At 40.1% G+C, this 13,724-nt stretch overlaps 1 protein-coding gene across 1 annotated transcript in view; it reads left to right on the top strand.

The window, feature by feature from the left end:
- Positions 1 to 13,724, top strand: part of LOC109468072 — a 28,765-nt gene that overhangs the window by 766 nt on the left and 14,275 nt on the right. The window contains 3 exon segments of the mRNA XM_019766304.1: positions 11,247 to 11,492; positions 11,938 to 11,943; positions 12,623 to 12,788. Of these exon segments, the coding sequence (XP_019621863.1) occupies positions 11,247 to 11,492; positions 11,938 to 11,943; positions 12,623 to 12,788 (418 nt within the window).

Here is a 13,724-nt window from a genome sequence, read left to right as displayed (position 1 = left end):
TTACTTGTTAACGCACTACTGTGAATCCCTAGCCCTTGTGTCTCCCATCTATCGTCGATATTGACACGACGTTGCAGTAAAACAAGACTCGGACGCACGGTAAGAAAATGTACTAGGTCACTCACGTCCCGGGCGCAAAGACGCCCGGCGCTCGTAGGCCATGCTGACAAGATGGTTCGCCAGCCAGCCCCCGATCTCAGTGGAACCCCGGCCGACAATAAATACCCCCGTAAGATAACAAATCTAAGAGGGTTCTGCAAGCCGTGATCGTTCTTGGTCGTCGTAACGTAACATTAATATAACATGACAGTTGTGCCTCAACTGATGGCCAATTCTAATGCACGTTCGGCTCTAGTTAACACAGAAATCTTTAACAAAGATTATATCCATGCCGTTACAAAGGTTCAGTTGACAGAAATCTTTTCATTTCGTATCACAAATCTCTTTAAATCCTAATAAATGCTGCAAGAGGATTATTTTGTAGCGGGAATGTACCAGCCAGCGGTACGCGAAGTGAAAATGCGGGGTATGTATCGTTAGATGTGCACGGCACGGTTTGCTACAATGCTTGGGCCTTTGAAATCTTTTGCCGCTCGCCGCTCTGTCTGATCAGGACGTGCCGTTGTCTTGGCGACACGGGGGAACCGTCCGAAACGACAAGAAGTTTTCCATGCTGAAAGTTCTTATTCCTTTGATTTTGTGACATAAGCAGTAGTTTACGAGGTTTTTAAAAACCTTTTCGCTCTTTCCCATTCAGAATTGTAAGTCCCAGTAGCCCCTCGTTCTTGTTTTGGTTTGCATCAAATTTTAAATTCGGTCGCACAGACTCACTTCTCCACCTCGATAATCGTTGCTCTCCGATGGGCGGTCAATCGAATCTTTAATAAACTACGCCGAGCTAACTTTTCCGTGTTCCGGTCAGGTGACAGCAGGCAAGGTGGCCCCATTCAATGTGTGTCCGCTGACACCCGGCGCTCCAGAATTTCGTATTATCCTAAAAATTTTGTGAACTCTTGAAAATGGTAAACATGTGCCCGGCGCTCCGTCGCCACGGCCGTTATTTCACATGTCATCACATTAGTGTTATCCGTTAGTGTATTTGAGTGCTGCGATGTTGTGACCGCGCGTTCCCCGCGATCGGAAAATGATTTAAGTGATCCGGTCTATAAAGAGGTGGCATTTCCTTTTGTATTTGGTTCTTTTTTTCGCTAACTAAAATCCTTTGCGAACTCTTTATTTGCCCCGTTTCGTGAAATTTAGTCGTCCTAAACATACATGTAGATGCATTTTCAATATTCTATTTTCTCAGTCAATAAATAGATAAAGATGTTAAGTCTTTTCCAACTGGATAATTGAAACTTTAATGTGCAAACGTTTCAAGTACATTTGTACCATCCGGTACTCTTCATCAGTACAAATGTAGAGGAAATTTCTCAGTCGTAAAATGTACCGACAAGCACATGAACATATACTGAAAACATCAGTATTAGTTCGTTGGTTATTTGCTCAGAAATCACTCTAAACTACACCAGAGAGACTCCAAACCCCCCCAACGAGCGGGGGGCTTACCCCCTCTCGTGCTCTCCCCCCGCGCAGCGCTGACGCGCAGCGCTTACGTGGCCTTCGGCCACGTCAGGTGGTGCGCCCCCCGTTCACAAATTTCTAGATCAGGCTAATGCTACGCAAACACACCCCGCGCTACGCACCCCTGTACAATATAAACGTCGATTGAATGGCATTCATTGCGAAACAAATGTGAAGTAATAATATGATAGGTCCATTACCCATGTGTACAGGAATTTACGGATCTGCACATGTCACTCGTCGCAAGTACTGCCAAACAATGAGGGGTCACTATACATGTTTATTGTTTCGCAAGTGCGCGATTTGAGAGATTCACGTATGTTTTCAAAGTCCGCGTGTAAGAAGAGCGAGGGGAAATGCTGGTTAGAAAACAATTTTCCCTCCTGAAATCTACCTAAACATCGAATTACTATCTAGAAAAAGTTGTAGGTACCAGGCAACCGCACACAAAGACAAGACATCTAGACATCTAGATTGGTGGTAGAGGAAATCAGCGTTACATTAAAAGTTAGTAAATAGAATACTAGTAAATGTTTTTGGGGGCCGGTGTCTGCTCCAAACTTGCCTTCGCCAAAGACTGGTTGATTTTGGGGCCACGCCAAGCTAATATAAATTTCGCTTAAGAATCTAGCAGGATACATAAAGCCTGGTATGAACAAGGAGTTTATAGAAGATCTTTATTGCACGACAATTGCACATGGTACAATGTATGGCAAACTACATAAAGAGAGTAACAACAATAAAATAATTCTGTTGAACAAGACCTAATGTCGACTAAAACCTAACAAATCTATATCATAATTATTCAAACAATAAGGAATAGCACACGTTTTGATGAAGTGTTACAATCGAGTGGGCTAATCACAAGTTTCGGAATTTTTTTTCTAATAACAAAGCATTCTTTTATATATCTACCTATTTTTGCGTTATGGGGACCATTACATGTAAAGATATATTCAAATCTGTCTCTAACATCGAGACTCCTGAAATCTATTGTACTTTATTCGAAAAATGTAAATATCTTGTTAGGTATAACATCATATTTGGTACATTCCATAACAAAATGAAATTCATTTTCTATATGCTTTGGACAAAATGGACAGAACCTTTGGTCAGGGGCTATATTGTAATATCTACCAGTTTCAATATTCAATTTATCGCTACTGATTCTTAATTGAGTTATTGCTTTACGAGTTTCAAAGTTATTTATATCACAAAAGTATGTTTCTTGTTCATAACAGTTTTTTTTTAATTTGCTAAGAAAAGACAGATTAGAAATGCAGCTAAACCACTCTTGTGTATGTGTATCTTGTAGCCGATGGCGAAGATGGTGTGTAATATAATCTGCTTTATAAGCTTCAGGTTTCATCCATATATGTCCAAAGCCGTGGTAGTTGAGAGTATCTTTAACATGATTAATCCAGTCGTGGTCATCAGCAAATACAATTTACATCATTAAGCACATTGTCCTCGGGTAAGTTTATCAAACGGTGCCAGTATTTAATGAGTTGAATTTTAGCAGATATCATAATGGGGAAAGATCCTAATTCTCCTCGTACAGCGTCATTGGTTGATTTTGAATGGACTCCAAGAAGAAATTTTTGAAAACGTATGTCAATAATATCAAATTCTGGTATGGCTTAAAAGAGGCGTAAGTTATTGATTGAAAAAATATCCTTTTCTAGATTAAATCCAGACGCCTGTCTCAGAACCATGTCTTTGTCTGTTCTTCTTTCAAAGTTAATGATATAAGTATGAGTTAGATCAGTGCAAGTGCTCTTTCGAATCAAAACTGGAATGTTACCATCATCAATTTGGAGTTTCGTAAAAAAAAAAGAGAAAATATTTTAGGGGAAGACACAGGAATGTTTTTAGACTCAATAAGTTTAAGTGATTTTGACGTTTGGTCAAAGCATGTTAACTCACATCCATACAAAAGGATACTATATATAAAGTGGTATCGATCTAGTAGTACATAGATTTCAGTATTTTAAAAAAGTTTCCCCCGATGCCATATTTTAACAATTTTTTTACATATTTATCAAAAAGATTTTTACCTAGCTTGATGGAAATGTTTTCCGATGATAAAAGTGATTTTAATTTGAATATTGCTCTCATAAGTTTGGTTTTTAAGAACTTTCTGGGTGTTTAAATTTACCTGAGGACGTAAAGGAAATATCAAGGTATGTATAACTATCCGTAACTTCTATTTCTCTATTATAGATGAAGAATTCTTTTGACATTTTCTTTGTAACACCTTTAGCGAAGACAATAACTTTTGTTTTGGAGACGTTAACAGTTAATTTCCAATTACTACAGTATGTTTCCAGGGAATAAATGCATTGCTGAAGAACATGCTTTGATAAAGAAATCAAGGCAAAATCGTCAGCCCAAGATAAACAATTGACAGCTTTAGATGTTAATGTAGCGGCATCACACTTGTCATGATCAAAGCATTGCGGTAGGTCATTGATGAATAGGTTAAATAACATCAGGCTAAGGTTACAACCTTGTCTTACACCACAAGTTGATACGAAGGTATTTGATAAGCCATTGTCTAATCTAACTGCATAATTAACATTATAAAACTTTATTGCATGTTCATTCCCCGGGGGGATAAATGCACTGATGTACAAAGTACAATGTACTAGAGAGAAATTACAACAACAATAATAAAGAAAGGCTAACATTAGGTCTAAGGTATACAATGCTAAAAAAGAAATATATATATAAAGTGGTATCGATCTAGTAGTACATAGCTTTCAGTATATCAAAAAATTTTCCCCCGATGACATATTTTAACAATTTGTAGAACAATCCATCACGCCACACGGAGTCAAATGCTTTTTCATATCAACAAAACAAACAGTTTACCTTTCTTTTTTGTGTGTGTATTTTTAAATAAGGGATTTTAGAATAAAGACATTGTCGGCGGTTCGGTACTTCTTTCTAAAACTAAACTGTGTTTCGGCTGACAGATTATTGTTTTCTAAAAAGGTTTGTAGTCTGGTATTCTAAAGACGAGTGAACAATTTCGACAGACAACTAGATAGAGCGATTCCTCTGTAATTATAAACGTTGGACTTGTCACCTGATTTAAAAATTGGAGTTAGGGTGCTTGTATTCCAATTAGACGGAAAAGTGCCTTCGGTGAGAATGGTATTAAAAGGAGTTACCAATGATAAACATAATTGTCTTAAGATGTGTTGCGTGTTTTAGCACGTCACAAGCTTTTCCAGATTTTAATTGTTTTAAACCATCGAGAACTTCTTTTATTGTAAACGGAATGTCTAGCAAACTATTATTTGGTAAGTATAACCCTTGCTATAAACAATGAGCAGATTTCTTAATGCAGGTGCCATATTGGATCTACAGTACTATTTTGTACTATTATAGGAAAAAAACAACACAATTACTGATCAGAGTTTTACCAAACTACTATTGGGAACCTCGACCTTGACATATTTCACCTTTGCAAACATAGTCGTTTTCGTTGGTTGTGAGGGGGACCGGATCAGTGTTTTTCAAATATCAGCCCACTGTTGTGTAAAAGTAATTTTTAGAAGAGGCAAAAGATGCATGGTTTACCTGTGCATTGTTGTCAAATGTGTATTGTGGTGTCATGGTCAGAGACGAGACGAGTCTTATATACCTTTTTTTTTTTATAAGGGAGGTTTAACTTCCTTGGTTATATTTCATTTTCTGGAACATTGGAGAACACGAAATTGACAACATTACACAGGTAAACTGCATTATGTGTTGATGCAAGGACGTTCTACGGTTGATGGCAACATGTCAGAGTATTTTGGCGTAAGACTAGCCTAAAAACGGACAGCGTGGAGAAAGGCTAAGCGAACTGACTCCTCCTCACACTGGGCAAAGTTTCGTAAACTACGGAACAAGCTGAAGAACATGTTGTCGTCCAAGTACAACAAATATCTTGTCAGCCTGTCATCCACCCTTCAGGAGTCGCCTAAGAGATTCTGGGCTTTTGTACGAGCAAAGTCAAAGTCCAGGTCTTTACCGGCTGCCGTTCACCTCAATGATTCTACCGCCCAGTCTGCACCTGATAAGGCTAACCTGTTCAACAAGTACTTTTTCTCCACCTTCACTGCTCCTGACCCTAATGTCATTAAGCCTAATATTGATGTAAAAGTTGTTGATAACTTGTGCAATTTACAGTTAAATGTTGAATCTGTTGAACATGTACTTGCCAATTCGAACACCAACAAGGCAGTAGGCCCAGATAACATATCTGCACATGTACTGAAGAACTGTGCTAAGGCTCTTGCGCCGTCCTTAACTATTTTATTCAATAAGTCGATTTCGCTCGGTCAAGTTCCTAATGAATGGAAGACTGCTAATGTTTCACCTGTACATAAGAAGGGTGACAAGGGGAATGTTGCTAACTATAGACCCATATCCTTGTTGTCTTTGGTTAGCAAAGTAATGGAACGTTGCTTGTATGACACTGTTTTTCCTATAGTACGCGAGTCCATCCACGACTTTCAACATGGATTTATTCCTGGCCGTTCCACCACCACCCAACTCCTAGAAACTTACCATAATGTAGGGGCCATACTAGACAGAGGGGGGCAAGTAGATATGCTATTTCTTGACTTTGCTAAGGCTTTTTGATTCCGTCTCCCCATACTCTGCTGATTCATAAGCTACAATCATTTGGCTTTGGGGGGAATCTCTTAGCCTGGTTCAGTTCATATCTCACTAACCGTCGTCAGAGGGTGGTGGTTGAAGGTTGCCATTCTCATTGGCTTCCAGTAACATCTGGTGTTCCCCAGGGTTCCATTCTGGGGCCCTTTCTTTTTCTTTTATACATAAACGACTTGCCCTGTACAGTTGAATTCTCCTCCGTTGCTCTTTTTGCAGATGACTCCAAATGCTTTCGGGAAATTTGTAACATGAATGATTGTTCCAAGTTGCAGGACGATGTCACAGCCATGTGCAATTGGAGTTTAAAATGGAAGATGTCGTTTCACCCTTCCAAATGCAAGCTGTTACGTTTGACCCGTTCTAAGAGGCCAATCCTGTATACATATTGTGTTTTTGATTCCATTGTATCGTCTGTTGACAGCATGAATGATTTAGGGGTTATTGTACAGCCAGACTTACAGTGGGACAGCCACATAGTGAAAATGGTTGCCAAGACGAATTCCATGATTGGCTTCATCAAACGGACTGTTGGTTTCAATGCTAACACTGACGTTAAGAAAGCTCTATACACCACACTGGTCAGAAGCATTCTTGACTATTGCTCCCCATTGTGGTCGCCACATTCTCGTAAATTTATGTCTCTAATTGAAGGGGTTCAACGCCGGGCAACCATATTCATTCTGGGCCCTCAGGCCAGTCACCTTACCTACAAGGAAAGGCTAGCAACAACAGGGCTGTTGCCACTTACATGTAGGCGTGAGGTATGCGATATAATGTTATTTGTCAAATCAAGAGCAATCATAGAGAAATATATCACACTTCCCACCAGACCCACGAGGAGTCTTAGGTCGTACATGCTTACACCTGTCAGATCTAAGACGTCAGCGTTCAGTCACTCCTACATTCCCAGACTTGTAACTATCTGGAATAAGTTAGGTTCTGACCTTCGTGGTACTGGTGTGCGAGCCGCTCATCAGTCTGATATCATAGCATTTAAACATAAACTGGCAAAAGTAGCCTACAACAGATTCAACACTCAATACAGTCTTGATCTGCCATGTACCTGGACCACTTCGTGTGGATGTAGCTCTTGTATTGCCTCAAGACCTCACTAGATATCGTTCCGATATGGTCATCTCTTCCATTCATTGTTGTTACCTTGATTATGTTTATATGATATTTTGTGCCCTACTTGTATTATAGATTGTTGACTGTGTAATGTACATTCTTGTTGTTTTTGTATGTGGGAGGGCAACTAGCAAAGGTGCTTCGCACCTGTTTTGCCCTCCCTTTCACTTTGTGAAAAATTTAAATAAACAAATAAACAAATAAACAAATAATGTGCATGCAAGGCGTCCTGTTTCGGTAGAACTAATTCCCGACACAAGATGCACGGAGGATACAGAGCCATAGCTGTCATTTTCAGATGTGGGCGGAGTAACGACTGACCTCAACAACTTCATTCTCCTGTTTTATAGCCAGGTACGTTGTCTGAAAAAAGCGATTCGGTCTCTATTGAAAAGTCATGTTGATTTCCGACGAGCGTGAAGTATCAAGGTATGTTGTTTGACAAAGGGCGCGGTCTCTATTGGTAATCATATGATTGCCGACGAGCGTGAAGTATCACGGTACGTTGTCTGACAAAGGGCACGGTCTCTGTTGGTAATCATATGATTGCCGACGAGCGTGAAGCACTCGCGATCAGGTACGTTGTCTATCAAAGTGCGCGGTCTCTACTGAAAACTCATGTTGATTGCCGACGAGCGTGAAGTTTTCTGACAAAGGGCCCGGTCTCTATTGGAAATCATATGAGCGTGTGAGGTACGCAGAGACGTCGTCGGACAAAACGGCGCGGTCCCATGCTATCTTTGTATGAGGTAGCGTTATATCGGTCTTACATGCAATATAGTGTAATAATTGTGTTTGTCCACATCATAAGTTAGACAATCTAAAATGGAATTCGTTTTCAACGTCTTTATGGCATGTGGGACACAGTCTCTCATTGGCTGGTGTGTTACTGTAGCTACCTTTTTCAATTTACAGAGAGTGGGCACTAATCCTAAGTTTTGTTATGCTGTTTTTAATGGTTTGTTTTGGATTGATAAGAGATTTAGATTCTGACAGAATTGTGTTTTGATTTTGCAGTAGGTATTTTGTTTGGTAATTTGGTTGCTCGAGTACGCGGCAAGGGCACGTCGGGTTTCACCAACGTGTCCAAGCTTGGAAATCTGACTTTTGATGCAGTGCTGCGTTTTATACTTAGACATAATTCTGGCGATGTTCCTCCATTTGCGGTGACATTGAGTTTTTACGCTAAAAATTAAATTACATTTTTAAGCCCGCTTAAGGCAAAACTTAATTTTCCGAGTTTGAAATCAGATCGGTTCAAGGCTCCTTGGCGGTCTTTTTTTCTTTGGGTGGTGTGTAGAGATAGCCTCCACACATGTATCTAGCGCTTTTTATAACTGCTCGCTCCTAGCTACGGCAGCATCAACAAGGTTGTGTTTTGCTCCTGCGTAAGAATTCAGTGTTTCACACATTTGTGTAGCATTGTGCTTAATCATCCTCCCGAGGCACGGTCGGTGGCGCGGTATTCTATACCTCTGCAACCGACCCTGCCATTCTGGCCACACAAACTTACTCCGGAACGACGTGGCTCTACATATTAATGAGCTTGCCTTATTTGGCACAAGCTAATCAGCACCCAGATCATATAAATTCAAGATTGTTGACGTATAAGAAAGAACTTTATTGCACGACAATTGCAAATGGTACAATGTATGGCAAACTACATTAATTTGGGAAGTGCCAACTCATCATTCTATCATTCAAGACCAAAATCCGACATATTATTCCTTTCACTTTAAAGCGACGAGCCAAAAACGCAACCCATGTTTTTCCCAGGGGAACCGGTGACGTCACTGCCTGACGTCATCGATACCAACTTTAAGAACGTGTTCTGCAAGTATGCAGCAGCGAATCCACGAAAACAACACATATCCATAGCTAAAGTCCAGAGCAGATTTCCCCCCCGTTATAACTGTTTTGAGAAAAGCGATGTCTGAAATACGATAGTCGTCTAATTGCTCCATTGTGAATCTGCCTGGCGGAGATCGGAAGGTTCCGGGTCGGAGTTCCAAATAGTGGCAATAAAGCACCTTAATGCCACGCCATATTTCACTTCCTTTTGCCTGGCGATCGTTATAAATGAGCAAATAGTTTTTGAAAGTACGAATTAAGTAGATAATAATTTAACCCTACCTAGACCGGGCTTTTTTTGGCATGGGGGGACCAGGGGGGGCTCATTTGACCCCCCCTCAGAACTCGCGAACGGTATGTCATATGACCACCAAATTTTCAGAGGATGGTGTACTAGTGAAAATGTATCATATCAATTTTATGTCGTTATGACGTAATATGACGTCATTATGACGCTATTAATGTGATTTTATTGGCCAAAACGGCCTAGATAGGTATTTCCCTGAAAACTAAATGGTATTTAACATAACTTTACCAAAAGTGTTTATGACAGAATGTTAGGGTGTACTAAGTCTTATGTTGCCCATAGCAACATCGGTGACGTCATAAAATGACGTCATGCATATTTAAGATATCCGCCATCTTGGATCATCAATCTTTTCAAAAATAGTTTCAAAAATAGTTTTTTTTATGATAAAGCCTAAATACATTGTACACATACTAAAGACCTTTATTTAAACCTTTTTTTGGAAAAAGAAACGGAAGTATTGATGACATTTTAATGAAAATAACCTGTATATAACTGTTCTAATGATATGGTCCGCCATCTTGGATTTTGGCCAATGACATCAAATTAGCATAAATTATGCATATTTAATGATAAAATGTACATAAGATTATATGTGATGTTATTAATATTAGAAACCATAAGTAACTTGACATAAAACCCATAAAATTCTATTGTTGAAACAAAAAGTACTAAACTTAGCAAAAAATGCCTGTCAGAAACCCGTTGCCATGGCAACACAAAAAATTATTATCTTATTCCAATGATAGAGAATTGTTGCTAACAATATTCTAGGAAAGTCAATAAGTTTGGCCGTTCTAGCGCTAGCCGTTCAGACGCTAGGTGACATCAAAGTTGCCGCGGACACTAGCCCCCCCCCGGTCTAGGTAGCATTAAAGCCAGCCTATCATGTAACAATAGGCTAACAGCATTTCGGCCACACCCACAACCCGCGCTTTAGCAAGATATGGTTGAAAAAGATGTTTCTCAAACTTGTTCAAAAGATACATTTGTAAATTGTTTTCTGAAATCCTGTGTCTTTGAATAGTTGGAGCAAAATAACTACCGAGCCGAGTTAAACCATTTCGGCACTGGGCTTCTGGTGCTTACGTCGGCCGCGCGGCGTACAAAACAGTATCTTAGGCCAAGTCTTTGTCTGTGAAAATGTAAGAAAAGAGGCCTTGCAGTCCTGTCCTGCCGATAACCTTGTTGTCCCGATTAAACTTTGTTACCCAGGCGGTATGATCTCGAAAATATGAGTGGCAGCATCTCGATACCCTTTTTAAACGACAAGGTTTGATTTGCCGATTCCGAGTTTCCAGTGCTGAAGCCGCCGACACACCAAGTGTTGACGTACCTTCGGCACTGGAGATCTAGGACGGAAGCCGCCTCACCTCTGTATACCGAGTGCTGAGAAAGGAACCCATAACTTCGGTACTTGCATTATTTTCACCCCAAATACACCAATTCTTACATTGTTTATCTGACATTTCCAACTCCGATTACCTGCCGCGCCGTACGGAAGGATGCTGTTCAACCCTATTGTCGAATGGAATCGACCGCAAAGTGGGCGTGGCGCGGAATGCTGGTCACCCATTGGTCGCCGCTAGGCTATGTGGATGTGAAATTGATGTAGCCCCCCCCCCTCCTCTAGGTAGGGTTAAGACATGACACGATTGTTCGGAAAAATCTGTTTTTTAATATTTCCTCCACCTTTTGTCCTTAGGAGACCCCGGCTCCAGTAACATCAGTGAGCCATTCCTATTGGTAGCTGACGACACAGGAGAAATTCTTCAAGTTAACATCACTTCCGGATCGAACACCACGCTTCCGCTCGGAGATGTAAGAAAGCCATACGCCCTGGACTACGACCCGCTCACGGACTACGTGTACTGGTCAGATAACCGGAACAAGAAAATCCACCGGGCTCGTCGTGATGGAAGTGGCAGGGAGACCATCTTAGACATCAGCAGTGAGTTAAAATATCATAACATTATGTTTTCATTGCAATTGGAGGCAATTATTAAGGCTGCGATGGGTTTTGGTTTTCAATAAACAATAAACCGCAACACTACATGATGATGTGTGGTCTTACAAAGAGGATATCTATCAGGATAGTCCTCAAGCAGATGTAAGGGCCCAGCTAATTCTCTCATTGTGTTCATGTTTTTTTAAAACATTTAGCTTTACACACCCACGCGCGCGCGCGCACACACACACACACACACACACACACACACACACACACACACACACACACACACACACACACACACACACACACACACACACAAACACCATGTTAATCCCAGCCTGATTCATCAGAAACCAAAATTTCAGAACACTAGCGCGACCTTTCCTGTGCTGATTTTGATAATCTTCTGAGACTGACCCGCCAAAGATTCTAAATAGAACAGGTAGCGGTGCTTACGGTGTTTCTCTGGAAAAGTCCATCGGAGAATCACTTGCATAACTGATTAGGAAAATTTAAAATACTGGTGGAGGTTTCGTAGTACTTGCTTTTTCTTTCGTTCCGAACTTTTTAACAATGATTGTTTTTTACTGTAAACTATGCTACAGATAAGTGTGTAATTATACAATCAAAGCAGCGGTATGGAGGATCCCATTTGTCAACCAAATGTAGTTTAAGAGAATGGCTGAAAAGTTATACAGCTTTTTGTTGTTGTTTTTTTCACATCTGTGTTTTGTTTTGCATTTATAAATAGATTTTAGTCAAAGAATTCAGATTTGAGGTTCTGAATCCAAAACAGGTCGTTATTCCAAATAGGAATCTGGAGTAAGTAACTGTGAACATGACTTCCCGCTATAAACCTTATTGGGATATTTCAGACGGGTTGTTTTGTCTGTGACACGTTATGGATATCTCAGGTTGGACTGGAAGCCTATTTGTAATAACGACATGTTTATTGGTGTTACCCCGGCATTATTGGGGAATCTTACTGTGTTTACTGCGATGTTGTCGTGAACTGTTCCGTATATAAGAATTTTCTATTATATAGTACATGTATGTATATCAAAAGCTTCTTGACGTGTGCATTTTCAAACATATTTTTTACAAAACGTCCTCACTTTTGTATGCAGAGGTCTATGGCCTGGCGTTGGACCACGCTAGAGGGGATATCTACTGGACTGATTGGACTGAAAACACCATCTCTGTAGCAAAGATGGATGGATCGTCAACTAGAACACTTCTGACGTCATCAGCCGTCAGTCGTCCTTGGGGCCTGGTCCTGGACCCCAGGAATGGGTGAGTAAAATACATTCAAAATGAGGTATTTTATATAAATAGGAACAGTCATACATAAATGGGGACAGGGCTGTGTACGTTAACGTTTGTAAATTCGATGCATTTCAACCAGTCCATCGTTTTAAATACGTCATAGTGCAAACTTTCATTAACATCCTACTGGTAACTAGACTTCACGACCTCATACATTCGCCAAATGAGGTTAATCTTTATGACTGATAAAGATTATTCCTCCTGATTATGCAAATAGGCCCCTCATCAGTTGATTATATTCTCCACCAAAAGACAGCCTTAACAAAGAAATCCATTCTATTATTTCGTCATAAATTATGCAAATGAGGTCCTTATTTGAATCAGTTAATAATGTTCACCTTCACTTAACTTTCAAATACCCAAAGTATGAAATTCCAGGCAGTTACCATTATGTAATTCTAACATTTTCTCATTAATTATGTAAAATACGTGTTTATTTGCCTGTGTTTCACTCATTCTCAATTACATATGTCACAAGCTTGAAGAGTTCTTTAATGTAATACAGCTGATTTATAGAGTTTCCTCATACATTATGCAGATTACATCCAGATTTGCATAATTGTCGCATACTTATGCCAGGTATCACTTAAGCTACCTAAATTACGACGATCTGTTAACCGGTTCTTGAGTTATCCTCCTTCGTAGATTTTTCAACAAATGCTCCGGAAGTTCTGCTGCAGTACCAATAAAAGCCGCCAAGGGGCCCAAAATCTAAACATTTTTAGATCAAATCACGACGTACCAACCTACTCAGTTACATGACAATGCATGTAAAGCTTTTTGAGTAATGCTGTTCACAAGCAAACAGACAAACAGACGAACAATCCCTACTGAAAACATAACCTTCTTGGCGAAGGTAATAAAGTATTTTAAAGAACCATCCTTGCAGTTCCTGAGCAAGCC

The sequence above is a fragment of the Branchiostoma belcheri genome, unplaced genomic scaffold, assembly GCF_001625305.1.
Source record: "Branchiostoma belcheri isolate BF01 breed outbred unplaced genomic scaffold, Haploidv18h27 scaffold190, whole genome shotgun sequence".
Lineage (NCBI taxonomy): Eukaryota > Metazoa > Chordata > Leptocardii > Amphioxiformes > Branchiostomatidae > Branchiostoma > Branchiostoma belcheri.
Note: the sequence above shows the minus strand (reverse complement) of the source record. Positions and strands in the feature narration are given on the sequence as shown.